Here is a 23,806-nt window from a genome sequence, read left to right on the forward strand (position 1 = left end):
GGGTGTAGAGAGAACAAAAAACTGCAAAAATATGAAACTGTCTTGAACTGGTCCACCTCCTCCTCTTTTATAATCTCTTATGGAGCTATCTCCTAATCTATTTAGGAGATAATCCAGATCTAAATCAGATCTGAACTCTAATTAGAGATATACCTTATCATCTTATAAGATTAGGTGCTCTATACCCAGATCCAAACCCATATTAGTCCCATGTCACATGTAAAATTAATCATATTAATTATGGGCCTTATACCCATCAGCTATAAGGCTCACGACCCAAGGGTGTTGCATGGCCAACTTGGGCCTGATTTGTATGGCGTGAGACCCCACAATGACCTCACATAAATCCACATGGGTTTGTCCCAACCTCTGCAAAAAGGCTTGGCCGAATTCATTGCTAAATGCAGTGAACCCCTGAGCACATCACTATGGGCTCAATATGGGCCCAACATTTACACTTAAATGATCATTGAATTCAGTCATCTTATGAAGACCCGAGGATAATGGACTTAAGTAAGATAAAGCCTATTAGGTAATCAACCTTTAATGGTCTCTTACACTTAACCTCTCGGCCCATAATGATCAAACACTGCCTGACAGGGGAGGACCTCTCCCCTGGCTGCAAGGTGCAGTGTCACACTCTCTGCTTGGATGTATCCCGGGAATTAAAATTTTTTGCAATATATATTTATATTGCAAACCAAATCTCAAACACAGTTGAAATCCATTGCCGGCAATTTAGGTTTCCATCAGAGAGTGTAAGTCCTATCATTCACTTTGTTCGACAAAGGGGCCAATCCTATCACTATGATCACCCACTCAGATGAATTCTCAGACTGCCCCAACATACTCAGGTTTTGATCCTCAATGGATCTCACTGATTGGCATATCAAAGCTAGCCCAATCCGACACCTAGTGCAGTACCATAATCAAGTCTAGGGGTTATGTTTAACTTTCCAATTTTTTCCATCAATCTCCAAGGTTCAGGGCATAACTAGAAAATAGTCTGGGTTCAGTGTTTCAACCAAATACACACTGCATCTGCTTTGGGTCTAACCCTAACAGTTAAGACAAGCTGCCCCAACTTCTTTGGCAGCACTTCAGTGTCAACCTTGGCAACATTAACTCCCGAAGTCTATCCAACGTCTGAGAACATTCTAAACTAACACGAGTCTCATAAGTGTCCAGTTTAAGGGGTAATTTCATAGAAACATACCAATATCAACATGAAATAATAATGTACTTTTATTCATTTACAATAAATGTATCTGTACATTAATTTGATTGGAGCTAAGGGCATACAATAAAGATCTGTGATTAAAAGGAATGACACGGGAGGGAAGAGCAACTCAAAGAGACCCTAAGACAAAATTAGGTTGTTAGTGAGGTGGTTAGAGACATGTTGGACATGTTAGGACTTAAAAATTCAAATGCTGATAGGTAGGGGTGTCAACGGTATTCGAAAATCCAATTTTGAATTTTAGATTCAACATAATCAAGTCGAATTCAGATATGATTTGATTTGATTCGATAAATATTCAAATTCGACAGATTATTTAATCTTATATATAATATATAAAATATTTAAATGTTTTATATACTTTATATAAATAAAATATTTATTTTATATATTTATTAATTACCTAAAATAATTAATGGGTCGAATTCAAATCGAATCGAATATTTGGATATTTAATCGAATTCAAATATTAATTATAAATATCTATTGGATATCGAATTCATATATTGTTTGACTCAATTCGAATTTGATCCATTTACACCTCTATTGATAGGTCATCTCTCTACTCTCTAGGAGAAGGATTGGCAAAGGGGCAGGGTGATGATAGGGAGCCACTCCCCAAGTTCCCATCCTGTTCTTGATCCCTGTCCACACCAACGAGATAGGGATTTCTCCATTTCTGTTTTCATGGGGATTCTCAAGGCCTATGGGCACCCCTATTCTTTCTATTTTTTTATGATGTCAAATTAACTTTATTTTTATTTTTATTTCATTCCATTTTTTTTAAATAAATTAATTATAGTTTACAATCCTATAAACATAGATTCAAATATATTCAAATACATTTAAACATATTCAACCATATTTATAAAGATATTAACAAAAATCCATTAATTAATTTATAGGAAAAACATAAATACTCAACATAAATCCCAAATAGAAAATACAATCACCATTCAATTTTGGCTTGAGTTCGGCTCGAAGTTTGGTTTATAACGAGCCAAATTGAGCTTTTCATGAGCTGATATCGGTGTTATCATACTATGACTGGACAACATTGAAGCTGAAGTTGTAAGGAAAAGGATTTTGAGAGGAATTGACCATTTTAAAAAAGTTTGAAATATTGAAACCCTAAAAAATGAAAATTGATTACCATTTACCCAATCTACCGGTCCAAAATCTCAACTTGATTTCAATTGATGAAACTTCTAAGCCTTCCAAATTGCTAACTTGAGACATTTGAGCAAGCCCTCTCTTTGCTGAAACTTGAACAAAGTTGAGAATTAGGGACTAAAAAACAAGAGACTATGAGAGTATGAGAGAAAATGTTTGAGTATATGAGAGTATGAGAATTGGTGTGAGGAGAATGATGGAGGGTAAGGGTGTTTGTAAGAGTTAAAAATAAAATTCAACTAACCAAAATACCCTTAAAAACTAACAATTTTATAGTTGTTGGGAGGGGAATTTCGGTCTTTCACAAAGATACTTGTCACTTTACAAGATACCTCCAAACTAACGGTTATATAGCTTTTATGGGCATTTAAGTCATTTTTCCTCCCTAAAGCCAAAATACACAAATACCCCCAAACTAGTTGTTCATAGCTATTTAGAGCTATTTCTGTAAACCCCTCCAAAAAAGTGAAAAATAGTTGTAGGGGTCCCCAATGCCTATATTATTTGGGTAGGTTGGTGCATGGCATGTTGTGCCGTGTTGGTCAGTAACTAGCTGTGTTGGCACGACCCATTTTTTCGTGTTGTGCTGGCCTTTGGGCCTCAAAACCCAAGCCCAACATGACACAAAGGTTTGTGCCAAGGTTGTGACAACCCCATTGCTACAATGAACGGGCTGCGCCGACTCATGGATGGCTCGACCTGCTTTACAACTATATGTATGTGTAAAATAAGAAAAGCATGATTTAATGACATGGGAATTCTTGAAATTGAGAACTCTAAGAGCACCGCATCCATCCACACATCAGAAACATCTCCCCACAAATTTGTGCACTTGGATGCCCGTGCTCTTAGTTTGACCTTTCACGAGTGTTTTCAACCTGCCATTGATTTAGATGGTCCGTTTGAATCATCACAATTTCAGATCCGATTTAACTGAAACCTAGCGTTTGACAAAAAAAACTATTGGTAAAATCCATTTGGCCCCGAGAGTTGAACTGTTGACCCATTCAATCCGATCATTGAATCACAAGTTATATACATTTAATGTATGTGTATTTTTTGCACTGGTTTTTAAAACATTGCTTCTCACACGTCACAATGATCAGGGGCAGAGCCAAGTATCTAGGTGGGCCCCCAAACATTTTATTAAAACCATTATTTATATGCAATTACTAAGTGGAGGTTGGATCAAAACCTAATAAAGTGGGTTTTTGGCCCCTCCAAAACATCAACTAAAGTGTAAAGGATAGAGCAATAGTTTTTTTAATATATTAATTTCAATACTTTCAAAGATATAAAGCAATTTCATATAAAATCAGCAAATGCAAATGTATAATTTTTTATGAAAAAAGAATAGATAAAAAGTACGTAAAGGAAGAGAACCTCCTTATTCTTCTTTCTGTTCTCTTTCAAAAACCTTTGGATGCTTTAAATTTCAATGTTAAAACTTATTAGTAATGATGCATACGCGGCTTGTGATTTTTATCGCTTGGGCAAGCACCTAATTACTATAATTCAAGGCATGGATTTTGGACCGTTTGACGTAGACCCAAGAAGGCAAGAACTAACAGGTCACATGGCTCTGGGCCCAGTTTTGGACCCAAAAACCGCTTGGCTGGGGTTTGAACTGAAAGGTTGAACCATTTGTCCTGAGAATCAATTGTCCAAGTGGTTTCATTTTTTGGTTGGTTTTTAAACCATGGTCATCATGTGAAGCCTTGACAATTATGCTCGGAGGCCTGATATGACTGAATTTAAGTAAAGGAGAAGAGGGTCAGAAAGAGGGAGAAAGAAATAATTCTACGGCAGAAAATGCTGATGATTTTTATTCATATAGCCTTACTGTGTAACAACAATGCTACAAACTAGGAAATAAAATAGGAACTGCTCACCCCTGGGGCTTATCTACTAAAACAAACTAAGCTTATCTACTACTGGCTAAAAGATATTCAAAGATACTAACAGACTAAAGAAACAAACTTGACCAAGTCTCATGCTACCACTGCCACATAATTCGTGCACATATCATTCCCCCCCACTGAAGGATCCTTGTCCACAAGGAAATCAGGATATGACTTGGTGAAGTTTCACTCATTTTCCCAGGTTGCATCCTCTGCTGGTGCACCTACCCATTTCACCAAAATTTCAGATTTTGGACGGTATTTACCCTTGCGGATAATACGTCGATCTAAAATAGCTTCAGGTTGTGGAAGAATGGTCGAAATATCCGAGATAGGGGGAAGTTGGGGTGATTGGTCCTAATTGCTTCCGTAACAAACTGACATGAAACACATTATGAATTTGAGAGCTAGGAGGCAAAGCCAATCGGTAGGCCACCGAACCCACTTTCTCAATGATTTGGTATGGCCCAAAGTAACGTGGGGCGAGCTTCATAGAGCGCTGAAAATCCACAGAAGTCTGTCGATAAGGCTGCAGTTTCAAATACACATAATCACCCACAACGAATGAAGCCTCACGTCGGTGCTGGTCTGCTTGACACTACATTCGATCCCGAGCTAGCCGAAGGTTGTGTTGCAACTCATGTAGAATGATATCTCGATCACGCAGGTACTCATCTACTGCTCCGATGCAGGCAGTACTTGGTACATAAGCCAGTAGACATGGGGGTGGGATACCGTAAACTGCTTCGAAGGGTGTCATCTTGGTGGAAGAGTGAGTGGATGTGTTGTAGCTATACTTCGCCCAAGGAATCCATTCGAGCCATTTCCGTGGCTGGTCACCGGCAAAACATCGTAAATATTCTCCAAGGTTTGATTTATAACTTTGGTTTGGCCGTCGGTTTGGGGGTGGTAACTTGAGCTCATACACAACTTCGTCCCATGCATTTGGAAAAGTGTTTGCCAAAAAGAGCTGATAAACACATTGTCGCGGTCGCTAACAATTGATGTTGAAATTCCGTGTAGGCGAACAATGTTGGCGACAAATGCCTTAGCGATAGTCATGGCGGTAAATGGGTGTTTTAGGGGTATGAAGTGGGCATATTTTGTCAATCGATCAACAATTACCATGATAACAATATACCCATTAGAAGGCGGTAACCCCTCGATAAAGTCCATCGAAATGTCTGTCCACATTTGAGCGGGAATTGGTAGCGGCTGAAGCAACCCCGCTGGCCTCATGCAATCTGTCTTGAAGCGTTGACATACATCGCATTGTTGCAAAAATTCCTTCACCGCCCGACGCATATTAGGCCAAAAGAAACTACGCTTGATACGAGAGAGAGTTTTATGGAATCCAAAGTGCCCACCTACTGGAGATGTATGGCAGTCAGCAATTACCTTTGAAATCAAGGTTGAGGCAAAGCTCAAATAAATTTTGTCTCCTTTGAACCACACTCCATCTCGTTGGATCAGCTTGTGGTTTGAACGAGAGGGGCATTTCTTCATCAATTATTCATAAAATGCATCCTGTTGGACTTTTTTTTGCAGCATCGGCCACCAATCTGCATGTGGTATTGAGATTGATAGAAATTGAAATTCAACTACACGTGACAAAGAATCCGCACCTTGATTTTCAGCCCCTTTTTTATACTCAATTTCGTAGTCATAACCAAGTATCTTTGGCAGCCATCGTGTTTGTGCTGGTGTAGTTATTCGTTGCTCGAGTAGATACTTAAGACTTTTTTGGTCTGTGCGGGACTGTAAAGGGTTTCCCAAGCAGATATGGGCGCCATTTCTTAATTGCTTTGACGATAGCTAACATCTCCTTCTCATAGGTGGATAGTGCCAAGGCCGAACCCTTCAATGCTTCACTAAAATATGCCACCAGTCGATTTTGCTAGGTAAGGATTGCACCAAGTCCAGTTCCGCTCGCATCGCACTCAATCATGAATCGTTGAGAAAAATCCAGAAGACATAAAATTGGTGGTGAAGTTAGTGCCTTCTTCAACTTTTTAAAAGCCATCTCTGTTGCCTCGTTCCATTGAAATCCTTCCTTGGTCAAGAGTTGGGTCAAAGGAGCCGCTATGCTTCCAAAGTTACGAATAAACTTCCGGTAGTAACCTGCTAAACCGAGAAAACCACAGACCCCTTTTGTTGTTGTAGGTGTAGGCCACTCAATAACTTGTATTTTGATTGGATCAATCGACACCCCTTGCTCCGAAATTATATGACCCAAGTACTCGACCTGCGAAACACCAAATCAACATTTCAACATTTTTGCAAACAAATTGTTAGAGGATAAGATTTTTAGAACAATTTGCAAATGAGAGATATGGTCTTCCCATGGTTTCGAATACACCAGAATATTGTCACAGAAAACCAAAATAAATTTCTGGAGGTATGGACGGAAGTGATCGTTCATGAAGCTTTGGAAGGCTGCAGGTGCATTCGTTAGGCCAAATGGCATCACTATGAACTCGTAATGCCCTTCATGCGTCCGGAAGGCTGTCTTAGGGATATCTTCTTCTCGTACTCGGATTTGATGGTACCTAGACCGTAGATCCAATTTGGAGTAGAATTTGGATTCGTGGAGCTCATCTAATAGTTCATCGATCATAGGAATTGGATACTTATCTTTAACCGTGATGTCGTTCAGTGCTTGATAGTCTATACAAAATCACCAAGCTCCATCTGCTTTCTTCATTAACAGAACCGGTGACGAAAATGGGTTGTTACTTGGCCTTATCAATCCTGATTGCAAAAGCTCTTTCACCATCTTCTCTATCTCAGTTTTCTGATAATATGGGTATCGATACGGCCTCACACTAACTGGTCCTTTGTCTGGAAGGAGCAGAATCTGATGGTCATGTGGTCGTCTTGGAGGCAAGTTGGTGGGTGGTTCAAATACATGGGAAAACTCAGTTAGGAGGTGGTCCATCTTAGGTGGGTAACAACTTGGTTGGTTGCTGCTATTGGAAGGAACTATTTGAAAAAGGAACCCAGTACCTTGTAATCCATTGCACTCATTGTCAGTTAGGGCTTCGATGCTGACTCGTCCCAATCCTTGGAAGGTGCGAGAAATTCCTTCCCTCTTGAACGTTATGGTCAACTGCTTGTAATCCATCTCGATGGGTCCAAGAGTTTCAAGCCATTTCACCCCTAATACCAACTGGCACGCCACGACTAGAAGAACGTAGTAGTTGGCAGTAATGGAATATCCTTGAATGGCGAGGGTGAGAGCCCGACACTGCCCAACACATTCTATGTTTTCTCGGTTGGCGACCATGACTTGAAATTTCTTGCCTCGGCTCACTGGTAACCCAAACTTAGAGACTATTGCTTGGTCAATGAAGTTGTGAGTGCTGCCGCCATCAATTAGCATCGTCACATTCTTGTTTTTCAGCTTGCCTAGAACACGTATGGTTTGTGGGTGTTCAGTTCCTGCAATTGCATGAAAAGAAATCTCAGGGATAACTTCTTGATTTTCTGCCTCTGGTTCGACATCCTCAATATCCGCATGGACTGGATCCTCGATCATAGATAATTGTGGTCGTTCGCAACGGTGGCCAGTAGTGAACTTCTCGTCACAATAATAACATAACCCCTTCTCGCGACGTTCTCACGCCTCTTGGTTGGTAATTCGCTAGAATGTTGCTGGTGGAGCACTGGAAATCTGGTTCGTGCGCTGGGTTGGTGGAGGCCCTAGCACACCGGCTGTTGGGTTAGGTGACACCCTATGTGTCACTAAGGCTGGTTGGGAACGAACTTGCTGGTTTGGTTTCCTTTGTAACTGATTTCATTCCTCAATTATTCGAGCCACTCCGATTGTATCTATCAAGGTTCTAGGCTGTTTAATTTTCACGTCTATGCGAATGTCATCACGAAGTCCTGCAATAAAAAAACCAATTAGAAAACTCTCGGGCAGGCCGTCAAATCGATGGGAGAGCTTTTCGAAAGCTTCTTGATAAGCTGCCACAGATGTGGTTTGTTTAAGGCGAGTTAAAGCTTCCGACGGGTCCTCGTAGTCGGTTGGAACAAATCGATGTAGCACAGCCCTGGAGAATTCTTCCCATGTGAGTGGTCCGCGATGTTTTGTCAACCACTTGTGCCATTGCAAGGCAATGCCTTCTAAATGGAAGGAAGCTAGTTTCACTCGTTGGTCTGGTACAATATTTTTGAAATCAAAATATTGCTCTGCTTTGTAAATCCAGCCACTTGGGTCATCCCCATTAAACTTTGGGAAAGACAAATTGAGGTGTTGATGAGGGCGATCATTGGTGGGGTTGGAACGAGACGTATGTTGGTGTGAGGACTCTTCATGTGCGAAGGGGTTGATCTCGGGAGGGGTTTGTGTGGTTCGTAGGGCTTGGAGCTCGGTTAACATTGCTTGTAAGGTAGCATTCACCTGATCAAAGCTTGACTCAGGTCGTGCTAAGATCTCGTTGACTTCGTTGCGAAATTCTGTGTTGGTTTTGCTGCGAGTGTCCATGGTCGGAACCGGCTCTGATACCACTGATATGACTGAATTTAAGTAAAGGAGAAGAGGGTCAGAGAGAGGGAGAAAGAAAGAATTCTACGACAAAAAATGCTGATGATTTTTATTCACTCCTTCAGGCTATATTTATTGCATTACTGTGTAACAACAATACTACAAACTAGGAAATAAAATAGGAACTGCTCACCCCTGGGGCTTATCTACTAAAACAAACTAAGCTTATCTACTACTGGCTAAAAGATATTCAAAGATACTAACAGACTAAAAAACAAACTTGACCAAGTCTCATGCTGCCACTGCCACATAATTCGTGCACATATCAAGGCCCTTTCTAACTTTAAATTAATTTGCCGCATACAAGATTCATTGGTCATTTAGGCTGCGTTTGCGGTGCAAGTACCGGACTGGTGTAATTAAAACTCTGATTCAGTTATGTAGCTGTTTGGATGAAATATAATTAAACACCGAAATTTGATGTAAAATTTCATTCACATCGAGACAACTTCGTTAAAAAACAATCTAAACATTTACATCGATGTACAACTCCAAGTGTAATTGTTCTTTTACACTGCAATCAAATGCAGACTTGCAAAAAAAACTTGCTAAATAACCTATATAGTAGATCATCTCCCATTGATTTGTAAGACATTACTTTTTAAAATATTCCATCCTGTATTGGGGGTTTGCAAAATTAATATTGGCTGTTCTGAGCATCAAATTGCGAATATGAAATTTACATGGCGACAGAAAAAATATGAATTTACAAGTATGACTACTCGGAAAGAGTGACCGGGTTATTAGGGAAATAGCTTACCAATCCATTCCTTCAACATAGTTTGTACTTGTTGTATATCAAGGTACCAACTCCTTAAATGTAGGATGCTTCGAATTCTTTTTTATCGTAGATTATATTTTTGAATTTCAATTAAGATTCCTAAGATTTGTTCCTTTCAGCTTTACACGATAGCAAGATCCAAGCCAAATCGACTCCGAATTGAATCTATTTTCTTAATTACTACATCCATGCACTGTTAATTCACATTGCCATTAATCAAGGTTGACCTGCTTCATAAGATATCTTCATAATGTACAAAGAAATACGATAACCCATGCCGCATTACATGAAACATATCCCCCTTCCCAGAGAATCAGAGATGAATGCAATCTGTCATTATAAGGTAGACGCGTAAATTGGCTGGCTCCTTTGAGTTCGGAACGACTAAACTCCCATACAATTACAACCTGCCACACATGAAACATTATCACCAGGAAACCTGTTTCATTTAAGATACCGAGTACTGCACAGCCTTGCTGCTATACCAACAAGGCAATGACATTCAAGAGTTACCAGCATCCATGAGAGAACAAAGCAGGATATAGTTTTGATCTTCCTTTGAGATGGGCTCTGTTTTTCCTTTTAATATTTCTTGGTATTTATATCGTATACATCTTACAATATAATACCTTTCCACGAATTGCCTTTCAAAGTTGATGACGTTAAAAAAAGCAGTCACTGTGCACACTTCCAAGTGGGTTTATCATGATTGTTCTGGAATCTGAAATCATACACAACCACATTGATTTTACAGATATTGATCTACACAAGACAAAATAAGTAGACTATATTATTCCGTCTAAGTTATATGCTAGTTAACCCGTGAATACGAGTGCAGTTCTGCAGTCTGCTACACAGTTTCTCCACTATTCCAAGAGGAAAGAAAGAAGAACGATGATTGGCAAGCATCAAACAAATTGGCAAGGGTAGTACAGATCCCACTAGAATAAATTGAAACGTAATATATGGCGTCAGTAAAAAATGGAAATCTTCCATGAACTAATTTATCATTTGACAATAATATGCTACACTGTAAAACAGAGCATGTAAAATTTAGAAAGTCAGTTCTAATGGACAATGAACTGATGATTTTTTTTTTTAAAGAAGCTAGTCCTTCATGTAAAATAACACCTAAGATGGGCAATTTTATAGGATGGTGACAGCTAAAGTCCCAAGCCATTGAAAGATCCTAATGTCAAACAATTAAATGCTCAGTGTAGTACCCTTCGAAGAAGTACAAGAATGGAGAAAAAGATAAAATGGAACTAAATACAAGGATTGCCCTGTATTGTCTTCTCCACCATCCTTCTGTCCTAGTAAAACGGATTTAGGTCAAAATTTTACTTTGTAGTGTACATACAAGCACTACATTAGCATGATGGGTCTCCACTTACATGAGAGAAATGTACAGAAACTCCTTGGGCAACAGGCCCAGATCCCCTTTTCAGGAGGAGGAAGGTGTGAACAAGAAGGTCTGATAATGAGGTCTGTCATCATAGTTGTTATCACCATTATTACCTCCCTGGTTTGGAAACTTCAGAGGTGGGAAATCTTCATCTTTCAACTGATAAATCCTCTGAGCAGCCGATCTGGCAAAATAATCAAACCCCCCTGTTAAGATAATACATTGACAGCATCACAAACAATCCCAACATAGGAATAAGGAGGAATTACTAAAGATCAAGCATTACATGTATGGCAACCAACTAGATTGATGAGCATGGGGGGCTCTGAAATTCCCAACAACTGAATGCCACTACCATCCAACCAATATGATCAGGATATTTTTGTTTGGGATAATAAGATTGGGACGCTCTACAAATTTGTTATCAATAACAAAGATAGTTGGTCAAATTGAGTTTCTAGATTGATGAGCAATTGAGCATGTCCACCCCATCCATGTATGGCAAAGAATTGGTCTGCTAAATTGTGCTAAGCTTATCCTGTAATACAAGCCCCTTTCTGTAAAGAAAATCAGCACTTGGCTTAAGAGAAAATTAAAGACTGAGAAAATCATTCCCTAGGCCAGTAAAAGTTTAACATTACATGTAACTAAAGTTTATATTGCACAAGAAAATGGCAGCGCTATTACCTTTGAAGTTGAGGAGACGATGGTTGATCAGGCGAAGAGCGTGCAGGAGAACTGACTTGAAATCTCTGCTGCTCATACACAGTCCTAGCTGGACCTCCTTCACTGAGCTGTGATACTTCACTTGTACCTGAAAAATGCACTGGCCCAAGAGAGCCAAACTCAAGTTGCTCAGCAGGTGAACTATAATTGGAGGTATGATCATAGGAGTACAACATGACAACAGATGGAATAGCAGGTCCAGTTGGTGACACGCCATTGGGGTTCATGGGAGGAAGTGGGTACATGCTGTATGCAACATTTGCAGAGCCACTGTGCATGGAGTTTGATGAACTGAATAGACCATTCTGGGACTGGTAAGGGAACGAATCATGCCTGTATGAATCCCATGGCCTGTCAGCTCGGTTATCACTTGCTGCCAGTCGGTCTGGCTTTGAGTTTGGCTTCTCATTGCGGCCATGGCTACGACCAGTAGCTCGTGGTTTCATGTTTATATTCCACTTTCCTTCTCTGTCACCATAGTGGTCATTCTGATCATAGTTGTAGTTTCCTCTGTGGTTTCTGGTGGTTGAAGTTTGCCGATCCCGGAAAGAAACCTTCTGAAAAATAAACAAATAATAAATAAATAAGTAAAAGTGAATACGTGAATTCTACCAAAAGAAGCTTGCAAAATAGAACAATGTCAAAGTAATTGCTATTATTGCTACTGCTAATGCATTACTTACCCCTTAACCTCAACTATTTGGGGTTGGTTAGTGCTATCATCTTTAATATCTGAAAGAATATGGAAACTAGCAGCATGTATGAGAGGAATAGCCATGTTTTGGTGGCATTCTCCCATATCTATGAGTATCATTCAATACCAACTCATACACATTGTGTGTCTCTGAAATATCGGTTCATATCAAATTGATGCAACGCCCCCCCCCCACCCACAAAACTATATACGTACCAAACCTTGTCCATTTGGCCTGAAACTTGGTAGGAAATTTCAAACAGAAAAACAACAGGTTGTGATATCATTCTTTTGAGGAAGAAAACACTTAAATTGTTTTTTTTTTTTTTGAAACAAAGTTGGTTTGGGGTGCTTCATCACCACCAAACAAGAATTCTTCTTTTCTTTTGCATTTCTTTTTTCATTTGATCTTTCAAGTTTTATTTGTTTACATATTTGGATACTTGAAATGCATGGATGTGCTGATCACCTGTTGACGGTGCTTTTGCTTGTATAGGAAGATCTATAAATTTTCTTTGAAAAAGTTGGGGAAACCCAGAACATGCAAAAAAAGAAAAAAAAAGGTCCATCAAGTATGCCATGTGGGGCAGACACATCAAGCATATGAATTATCCTTGTGCCTAACAACAGGTTGTGATATCATTCTTTTGAGGAAGAAAACACTTAAATTGTTTTTTTTTTTTTTTGAAACAAAGTTGGTTTGAGGTGCTTCATCACCACCAAACAAGAATTCTTCTTTTCTTTTGCATTTCTTTTTTCATTTGATCTTTCAAGTTTTAGTTGTTTACATATTTGGATACTTGAAATGCATGGATGTGCTGATCACCTGTTGACGGTGCTTTTGCTTGTATAGGAAGATCTATAAATTTTCTTTGAAAAAGTTGGGGAAACCCAGAACATGCAAAAAAAGAAAAAAAAAAGGTCCATCAAGTATGCCATGTGGGGCAGACACATCAAGCATATGAATTATCCTTGTGCCTAATAACTTAATACCCAGCCTATTTACATTAGAGATTAGACAAAACAATTCATTAAGGAACAAATTAAAGTAGGTTTCATGACAATGGAAAATCAGTGGCAAGTAATTGTCATATCATCTTACAGGATTTGGCAGATAGGTCCCTGTTCCACCACGATATCTAGGAACTTCATCACCATAACGCTGATAAACACCCGCAGGCCTATTAGAACCAGGCTGGAGAGCAACAGGAACAAAGCGGGGGCCATAGTTCATAAGCTGAGTGAAGAGGTTCATATTGGTGGAAAGAGGTCTTCCAGGGCCATCCCATGGGAAATGGCCCTGTAAATGCATTGGTGGTACCATAACAGGTGGTGGATATATCAAAGGTCCATGATATCGAGGGTTTTGGCAAGACCGTCCATATAGCAGATTTTGCCAATGACTGGCAAAATCACTATTAAGAATGTCAGATTTGTGCTCCTCAGAAGATTCCACAGAAGCAGTGCCTTTGATAGAACTAGAAGCACTGAAGTTTTCCTGCTGCTCAACACTTTCAGCTGAATCAAAGTTCTGATCAGATTGATTATGGCTATTATCCACACTCTCTTCTCCATCAAAATGGCTTGTAGATGCTTCAGAATTTCCCATTTCAGTTGAGAAATTGAACACTGGAAGCATTGTTACAAACGGAATAGGTGGCCCTGTGGGGTAAAAGGTAATAGGTACCATTCCAGAATTGTCCATAGCCCTTATTTGTAAGGGTTCATAACCAGGCATATGATGGCTTCGAACATGTGGTGAAGCCACAGATGATAGCCCCACACTTTGTTCTGCCATTTCAGTGCCAACGGTTGATAAAGGAATCCAGTCTCTGTTGTCATCATCTACTTGAGTAGAAACATGATCAAATGAAGGACCCTCGTGCTGCCAACCGCTCTTACCTTTCCCATACAAGGTAGAAGGAACTGCAGATGGAACCGTTTTCCTTCCACGTTTGTCCCTTGCTGACTTAGAAGCTCTCATAGACCCATCCCAGGAACTTTCTGATGACAGTTTACCTCTTGAAGAACTAGCCTGTGAAACAGATGAGGATCTTGAACTTGTAGTTCTATCTGTAGAGTAGATCTCATTTCCTCTGTTATTTTGGTACTGGAAAGTATCACCATGCTCCTCCCTTATCGCTCTGTTTTCTTTGACAAATTTCTGTTTAAAATAACTAGAAGAGCTACTCCCCCGAGAAGGAGGAAAGTTAAACCCTACTGAAGTTGACTGTTGCCTATCATCCGACTGTAGCATTTGGAGACTTCCATTATCAGAATCAAAGCCTCTGATGGAACCTTCATCCTGCTCATGCCAAAAACTGCGATCAACATCCTCTTGGTTTGTTTCTGTCAAACCCAAATTTTCATTACCTGTTTCACTAGTTTCTTCAGCATTTGACGTCAGTCCAACACCAGGAAAATAATGGGGTAATGAAGAAACTAGGCCAGGAGGAAATTGCATGTTTGAGCCCCAAGGAGGCTCAATAAAGGGAAAGTTAGTAGGAACCATCCCAGCCAGATTCCTTTGTGTACTATAACCCATTGTAGCAAGAACAGAAGGTGATATTGGAAGAGGTAGGTGAGCAGAAGCTGCTAAGTTTATTGGTATCTGAACCTGCCTATCAAAACTATGGACCCCGGAAGATGCCATCATGTTCACAAGGTCTTGCTCTTCTTGATGCCTCTCTATTGCCTCAGCAACAGAAGTAATCTCTTCTCTCACTGCACCCAGCCCAACCTCATCATTATAACTATTTGAAGCGCTATTTGAATCAACAGCAGCATCAAGGCTTTGATGGGATGAACTATGCCTCATTGATGAAGGATCATCAATTGAAGGTTTTGTATTTTGATTGCCAGAAACATCAGAGACCAAGTTCTTCCTCCTAGAGCTATAATCTGGCCTTGCAGAAATAATCTGATTTTTTCCTGTCTCTGGTACTTTATTACGCCTTCCTCGAGTTGAAACTTCACCAGATGAATCTGTAAGTTCTGGACTAGAGCGTGTCCTTGCAAAATGATACCTTCCCTGTACTTCATTCACCAAGTAGTCTGTTCTACTACTTCTCTGACCTTTCTCAGCATGTACACTGTCACTGGAGCTAATATTTCGTGCACTCTGATCAGAGGCCCTTGAGCTAGTTGTGCTGCCATAACTCTTCTGGCTTTGAGTGCAAGATATTGCAGATATATTACTAGTCCTAGACAAGCCTTCTGAGGGAGGGTTACTATGTTGAGAGTAGATACCATGATAAACATGAGCTGCCTCAATCTCAGATTCATTGCCAAAGGAATTCTCTACCTTCTTCTTGCTGCTTGAAGAGCACCTTGCAGTCTCAGATCCATCAATATTATTTGGTTTTAATGGTTGCAAATTCCACAGGTCAGGACTAGGAGCATCAGGGCGATGGCCACTGCCATGTCTCTCCCATGTATTCATGAAGAATTGATTGACTTCGGCAATTAAGTTCTCTTTTGGGCAATCAAGTAACCTGGCAAGCCTTTTAGCCCCAAATGCAAAGGCACTACGTATCCTAAAGAAATTTCCTGAAAAGAATGCAAAAATGATAAACCACATAACAATAATGCAACAACATATGTAAATGTATTCTAGTGGAACAATAGATAAATCCAAAAAATCCATGCAGGTAGTCAAATCGATTTCTACATGGAAGTTCATGTGGTTTTATACTTGGATAATAACACCATGTGTTTGTATATGCATCTATATCTGCTAAACATATCATGCCAGCATATTCATACCCTAGTTCACCAATTTGCATTTCCAATTAACATAATTGGGGCAAGCTAGTATTCATCATTGCATGCAGTACTTCATAAACATTGTTTGTAAAAATAAAGTCATTCCTCATTAGAAACACTCCATGAACTCTTAAACTGCAAAAAAACCTTTTTAATCATTATAACATTTTGTGATTTTACATGATGCTGTGTTAGAACTAAAATGAACTCATAAATGTAATTAACTCAACATAATTCAGGTTTGGAAACATTTTCCCTCATGTTTTTTCACCTTTTATCTTTTATTGTAGCTTTATGCTAAAATAGGATACCACTATAAATCTATAATTGTGAAAATAAAGTAAAGCTATCTACAAGAACTGAAGTTTTTTCTTTTTCTTTTGATCTTTTGTTTATTTTAATATAAATATTAAACAGGATTCATGATGATGATGATGACACGTTGAAGTAGAGAGGTGCATCTTAAAGTAAAACTTTATAAGATGTCTATAAGACAAGTACTGCCATATGACACAAACAGGATTCTTTTGATCTTTTGGCTTGAACCTTATTCTTAGGACCAAATCTGTACTCAATAAGTGATCATAAAGTACATTCCCAATTCATTCATACATACCCCCCCTGTAGATGTGTATGTCTGGTATGACATGGTCCCCAAGTGAACTCCACGACAGAGTTGGCTCCACAACTGCATTTGCCAAGCTGGGGCAAAGTCTGAGTGGCAAGTTATGTTCAATCTTGTCCGTCATCAAATAGTATGAAAGATTTCATGTTGACACTAATGCATTTGATCCTTCTAATGCAAAGTTTATTGCCTAAATATTTAACTGAGTGTGAATCCTTCTATTTGGTACAATTAAACACATCAATAAAGTTAAGCATTTTGCAAGGGGAAAATAAAGTCAAACATTTAGCATACAATTAAACACAAAAGAAAAGGAAAGTACGATGTCCAAAATGAAAATGATGGAATTACCAATCATCTTGCAGAAAATGTTACAAGAACATAATGAAAACAAGATTCACAGAAAAGCATAAAGTTGAATGTTTACTTACCTTTACTAACACTGCGCCCGAGGTTGTTGTTTGTACGCAAAGGATCAATAACATTGAAATGTTTGGAAACAAAGGGTTGATTCTGATTTTCTTGGCCACCAGGAAAAACAGCATATACCGTACTACAAGAATCAAGGAACACTTTGCTGAGTAATAGCTCTCCTCCATCCTTCCGAGGAGGTTCCGCTGAAAATTTTCATAAAGAAAGAATACACTGTCAAATTGACTGATATTTTTAATGGAGGTAAATAAGGAAATACAATGGGGAACACATACATATTATTCAACCAATCAAAAAAACACATGCACGTTATTCCATCTATACCTGCCATTTCCGGAAGTGAACTAATAGGGACAGGACCCCAGAGGCTAACACAAAAATTATCCCAATCAAAATTACTGAAGAATTCCAGGAAACGATATAAAACCTGTAGATGCAAGGAAGGACTTTCAGGAACAAAGTTTAATACATACACATACAAATACTTGTACACATAAAAGTTAACAAAAAAACAAAAGAATAATAAAGAAGGAAAAGGATTTGACAATACAGTTACCTCAAGTGGCCCAGCAAATTTATTATTGTAGACATGAAATATGTATAGAACCAAAGTCTCAAGAGCATAAGTTGAAATAAGTCCATGATGAGCACCCAGTATGCGGCTCTCGTAGTAGCACCACGCCTTAATCAGTATAATGCTGCGCTTGAATAAATGGTTTTGACTTATCAAATGGTCAACCTATATAAGAGAGGATTACTCATCAGTTGAACATTAAAAAACAGATATATCTACACAAAAGAATTTTAGAGCCACGTGATGAGGATAATAGCAACTCACCTCCTCAAGGAAACAAAGGGTACATAACCCACCAAGCTGGTTAAAGGATATATCTACAACTATGTTTTCTACAAGACATTTTATTATCTTCACCTGTAAATGGAACAGGGAAAAGGAAAAAGGTAAATCTCATCATGCTAAACAATGTGAGAAAGTAAAATTGGCAATAACAAATGGCAGGGAAAGATCAATTAAAAACAAAGTACTGGGGGTGAGGGAATTTACTGAAACTGTATCACTCCTGTATTCACAAAATGTTCATTTCCTTTTCCACCATAGAAATTAGAGAAAGGGTATTAATGCCAGCGGTGGACAGATAAATAAGCTTTGTTATGTAGAACAATATGCACAGTCAATTCTTTTTTGCCAGATACCCAACTAATGACATTTATCAGAGTAAAGATATCACCATCATAAATTAAATCCCATGATTATTCAAGGATTAACTGTTCTAACAAGGCAATACTAATGGAACTGTGCCCCCAACTAATGACATTATTCAAGGATTAAATCCCATGATTATACAAGGAACTAGGAAGCAAGAAGGCAAAAATTTTCTGGAGCTACTTATAAAATAAAAAATTCTGGAACTGTGCCCCCTTTCCTATTTTGGGGGACTTGGAAAGAAAAAAACGAAACATAAGAATATTCAACAGAAAATGAAAAAGATATGTGCTGATATTGGCATCATATCATGAACAGGGTGCAGGTCCTTCCAGAATTTTTAGATGTGCTTCTGAATCTTCTTTTTGTTCCAGGTTTTGGTCTACTCTCAATTTCGTTTGAATATATATATATATATATATATATATAGATGTTGCAATTGCTGTTACTTTTCATTGTTAGTCAGCTTGCATCTATCTCATATAATGAACAGGGTGCAGGTCCTTCCAGAATTTTTAGATGTGCTTCTGAATCTTCTTTTTGTTCCAGGTTTTGGTCTACTCTCAATTTCGTTTGAATATATATATATATATATAGATGTTACAATTGCTGTTACTTTTCATTGTTAGTCAGCTTGCATCTATCTCATATAATCACTAGTCTTGCCCAGTGAACAGTGAGAAAAGTTCATCTTCACCATACTAAGAACCAAAGAAACCCAGAGTCAACCACTGTAGATAAATAGAAAATAAAGCAATATCTTTAAATGTCTACAAAAATACAAACTGTAGACCCTTGCCTTAATTACAACTCTATGTTTCCACAAATCTAGAGACAATAGCACCTGTGCTAGTATGCTGTTTCTGCTATTTATCTTCATCTGATAGTGCATGTGAGGAGAGCAGAAGTGGGGCTGTTTCTCTTTTCTAAGGGTGAAGGAGGATTGATAGATCTCTTCTGCTGTAATATTACCCCTGTGCCATGTTATTACTTTTTATTTAACAAAAGTCTGATAAATGCATGCTTGAATGCGTTGATCATTACATCACAGTTGATGAATCTTACAAATTACTAGCAAACTGTTTTACAAGTGACTTCCCAGAGTTGATAAAACTTCTTAATTTAAGAATGGTGAGACTGCATTTCATCTTCTAATCCCTTGCCCTTTTGTTAGCTTTATTTGGAATTGGTTTGCTGCCCTCTTTGGATGCAGATGGTCCTCTACTGACAGGTTAGAAGGATTGTTTAGCTCTACTGGTTTTAGCTGCACTAAAAGGAGGGGTAGGATCTCGGGAAGGTGTACTAGAGCAGTGGTGCTTTGGACTGTTTGGGAGGAAGGAAATGCAAGAACATTTGAAGAAAGAGAAAGAAGCAAGGAAGCCTTGGTAGAAATAATAACTTTGAGAGTGGCAGACTAGGCAAAAAGCATGAAGCTATTTTCAGATTTTAAGATTGAAAACACTTGTAGGGCTTGGGGTGTTATTGCTGCCTCTTCATCTAGAAGACAGAAATCTGCTGAGACATGGTCACCCCCAATAGGTGGCTGGAAGAAGCTGAATTTTGATGGGAGTTGTCTAGGTAATTCAGGCCCCTCAGGCATAGGGGGGCCATTAGGGATAAAGAAGGAAATGTTATTGCTTTATACTCCAGACATGTGGAACAAGGTGACATGGCAAGACCAGAGCTTTTGGCTGCAGTATATGGGGTTGAAAAGGAAAAAGAGTTGGGCATTAATAGACTGATCATTGAAGAAGGAAACATTATTGCTTTATACTCCAGACCTGCGGAACAAGGTGACATGGCAAGATCAAGGCTTTTGGCTGCAGTAAATGGGGTTGAAAAAGAAAAAGAGTTGGGCATTAATAGACTGATCATTGAGGGAGACTAAAAACTGTTGTGAAATGGCTGCAGAAGGGGAGGGGGTGACATGGCAATTGAGGAATGAATTTAGGCAATTTAAATGGCTAGCAAAGGAAATGTCAATCCGAGTTAGATGGGTGAGGGGAACTGCCAATAGCTTGGCAGATGGTTTAGCTAAACAAGGTGTAGAAAGAACTCATCTGTATTGGGCTCAATTGTAATTTTGGATTGGGTCAGCTTTCTAAAGTTGTGTTCTTTATTCACAACCTCTTGTTGCAACTTGCAACCATGATCTATTCTAATTAATGAAATAATTTGTGTTGCTGATAAAAAAATTACAATAGTGAGATAACCATAAATATAAAAAAGCCACATAAACATAAAAGATTTGTTGAGCATTTGCAACAAATTATTTATTGATTGGTTAATCACCAAACATTTCAACCAAAGTAATAAAATTAAAGAAAACACTTTAAAGTAGGTCTAAAACAAGACTAGAAATTCAATATGGTAGCCAAATGTGCAACAAACTAAATTGGCTGACATGACTACATGAATTGGAGATTGCCTTTCAAGTAAAGTCATTAAGACACCAAAAATGACATACCTCTGCCTGAATGTACTGAACCTCTTTTACACGGAACTCAGCATTCTCACTCTTCTCTTCATTCTCAAGCATATCACGAACCTCATTAGCCCAGGTTTCCTTCAAATTTGGATTCCTACTGAAAGCAGTTAGGTCAATGTCCCCATCTGGTAAATAGGTCTTTAGAGGTACAGATCCAAAAGCAAACACCTGTAAAAATGCCAACAGGCAATATTTTTAGAAACTGCCAGCAATAAAGGTCAGGGAAGAAACATGTGTTCTTGAAATGCAATTTCATATCTCAGTGAATGGAAAGAAAGAAATGCAACTTGTTGGTTGCAGTCTCTCTGGGGAAAGAAAAATTCTCTATGGTTGCTAGGGACACAATGAATACAAGTTCCCTTTTCTGTAAAAATGAATGAATGGATTGGTGGGTTAAACTAAAATTGTTTTTGTGTTTCATATGAATTGGATGGTCCTGGTAAACTTGCCTATGAAAATATTCTTGATATTGTGCTCTCCCATTCCTCACAGCATCAATAAGGAAGTCAATTTACTTTGGTCGGAACAAAAAATTCTCTGATATGTTTTGAAATAAGAAACAAGGGAAAAGAAAGCACAAAAGTGTGCAGGTGTACTAGGGACCACCAAAAAGTGGAGCTATTTAGGGACCAATGGGATCAAAGAATCCTCCATTTCATAATTTCATGTGTCCTATGGTGTTCGAACAGACATTGGTGTTACCTTTGGAGGATCTTTCATCCTTAGCATTTAATTTTTGTTCACAGAGCAAGGTTTCTGAAAGTTCACCTCGTTTCACTTCATAGAAATGATTCTTAAAGAGTTCTTTTAGCACAATGTCTCTTTTCATTGGATGGGATTTTGTAGAGATGGTCTCTATTGGTTGCTACTTCCTGTCTAATTTTCTTCCCTTCCTTTTGTTCTTCCTTTATTTGGCAGAGGGTCATTATTTGCAACTAGTTCCCTTTAGAATGGCAGAATATAGCAAGAAAAAAAAATGGAGGAAAAGCAATTTCAAACTTTTGGAAGAAACATGATAATAAGATTAACATTCTTTCAGAATGCTGATTGCAGGAAAAAAGGCCAATTTATAGGGCATTAATAACCAATGGTTTTATCATTTTTCAGGAGTTGATTATGGGTTGCAACAACTAAAACACTCACCAAAATGCAAACAATATGCCAAAAAAAAAAACGCAAACAATACAGATCAAATAAAACAAACCCGAAAGTGCTAACCTGACAGGAAATGCACTTCATGATAAGTCGTCGTACATATTCTGCAACAGCTTTTCTTCGCTCTTCTGAGGGTGGGTTGGGCTGAATGCAGGCAATGAGTTCTGCAGTTCTTTCTTCGGCTTTGGACCATCTCTCGGGGTCAAGAACTCGAGTTACCGAGGTTGTTTCAGTAGGCAAGAGGCCATTGGGCAATAGGCCACTTGGCTGTGACCAGCCCTCATGATCGCCCATGCAAAACTAACCCGTGGCTAATCGGTGCTCTCTTAAACAACTCCCTCCTTTGGATAGAGAGGGGGATAGAGAGAAAGCAAGCACAGACAGGCTACTTCTTTAAAACTTATGTCCTCTAATGTGCAATGCAAATAAAACCTATCCACACATTCAAAGAAAATATCAACTTTACAATTCTCTCAGTTTAGGATTTACCAGTGAAGATTTCTGGACCCCAAAATCAACTCTTCAGCGACCTCAAAATACTGAACCTTCGAACCTAGCAGAGTTGTTTAGTTTGAGGCAGAAGTTACAGCGTTAAGAAGCTACAATGCTACGCAGTTCTCCCTATACAAACTTGAAGACGGGACTTTCTCTCGAATGTTGATAATATGTATCCGTTAAAATAGCGACAGAAGGAAAAATTATTATTTTGATGAAAGAAACAGGCATCAAATTTGGAGACGCCACAAAAAAAGGATTCAGAACTAACCCTAGAAAGGGAAATAGAAAGCCTAAAAAGTAAATAAGACCAAAGACCCGGCGACGACGAATTCGCGCTTAGCCGGAGAATCCAGTTCGACAAAATTATCAAAACCCTGACAAAAACTACTCAGATGTTTCAGGGGAGGCCCCCAAAAAGAGGAAAGGAAAAAAAAGTATTACTGACAGCACCTAGAAAATCTGCAAGCTCAAAAATATTGCTTCAATGTCGACGAACCATAACAAAAGCAGGAGGTTTGGATCAAGTGGACCGAGAACACGGTTTGAACAATAACCATTAAACGTTCAATAATAATAAAAAAAAAAGGATGTATGAGAGAGGGAAATTTGTGATAACCTAAATGATAGTGTGCCCGACCGTCGAAGATTTAAATTGCAGACAGTTCGAAACTTCTTGCAATGGGATTTCAGGCGATAGATCCGTTGGGGTTAGGGTTTCAATGAGCTTCGAGGGGTTGGGGGTTGAAGATATATGAGAGAATGAGAGAGAGAGAATCTAAATATGAAAAAGAAAAATAAATAAAATAAAAAAGTTAAAATTTCAGGAATTTCATCCAGAATCTCAATTGTTCACACCAAAATTGGTATAGGGTGAAGTGAAAATTTGTTGTTTACTCTTGGATTGGCATCTATTTGCTTGATAATTCGGAATGACCACACGATGAAAAAGATAGATTCCAATTCTAAGGTTTCAAATGCTCCTATTGGCAGTAATGACCAATCAATATGAACTCGAAGAGATTAATGATTTAATGTTATAGAAAAAGAGATTAATGGTCTAATAATTTGCTCAGTTGGTTAAAGTTATTATTTATTAAAACTCTTCTTTAAGATTATGGTTGGTTGGAAGGAAAAGTAGGAAAAGATAGGAAA

The 23,806-nt window shown here is 38.6% G+C and overlaps 1 protein-coding gene across 13 annotated transcripts; it reads right to left on the reverse strand.

Moving 5' to 3' along the window:
• Positions 1–9,794: 9,794 nt before the first annotated feature.
• LOC104603986 (uncharacterized) lies at positions 9,795–23,413 on the reverse strand. 13 transcript variants are annotated; one of them, XR_016084237.1, is made up of 11 exons: positions 22,646–23,413; positions 22,220–22,497; positions 20,981–21,169; positions 18,130–18,222; positions 17,848–18,030; positions 17,616–17,718; positions 17,291–17,476; positions 13,572–16,018; positions 11,737–12,332; positions 11,039–11,233; positions 9,795–10,365 (listed from the first exon to the last, which is right to left on the reverse strand). XR_016084237.1 is itself a non-coding variant. In XM_010268179.3 (9 exons), exons 1-9 carry the CDS (start codon positions 22,448–22,450, stop codon positions 11,089–11,091), a joined length of 4,173 nt encoding a protein of 1,390 aa, XP_010266481.1. In that variant the 5' UTR covers positions 22,451–23,413; the 3' UTR covers positions 10,620–11,088. The 13 variants fall into 13 exon arrangements, 3 of the variants coding, with proteins under 3 accessions (XP_010266481.1, XP_010266483.1, XP_010266486.1); XR_016084236.1 differs by having other exon boundaries at positions 9,795–10,051; positions 10,274–10,365; positions 22,220–23,413; XR_016084238.1 differs by having other exon boundaries at positions 22,220–22,588; positions 23,271–23,406.
• Positions 23,414–23,806: the final 393 nt, after the last annotated feature.

This window comes from Nelumbo nucifera, chromosome 3, assembly GCF_055504915.1.
Source record: "Nelumbo nucifera cultivar China Antique chromosome 3, China Antique-T2T, whole genome shotgun sequence".
Lineage (NCBI taxonomy): Eukaryota > Viridiplantae > Streptophyta > Magnoliopsida > Proteales > Nelumbonaceae > Nelumbo > Nelumbo nucifera.

Coding starts and splice junctions, on each gene's coding strand:
- LOC104603986 (XM_010268179.3), bottom strand. CDS start 22,450: ATGGGCGATCATGAGGGCTGGTCACAGCCAAGTGGCCTATTGCCCAAT. Junction 21,170..22,219: donor TGAAGTGCATTTCCTGTCAG/GTTAGCACTTTC, acceptor GCATTTTTACAG/GTGTTTGCTTTTGGATCTGT. Junction 17,719..17,847: donor AATTTGCTGGGCCACTTGAG/GTAACTGTATTG, acceptor TTGCATCTACAG/GTTTTATATCGTTTCCTGGA.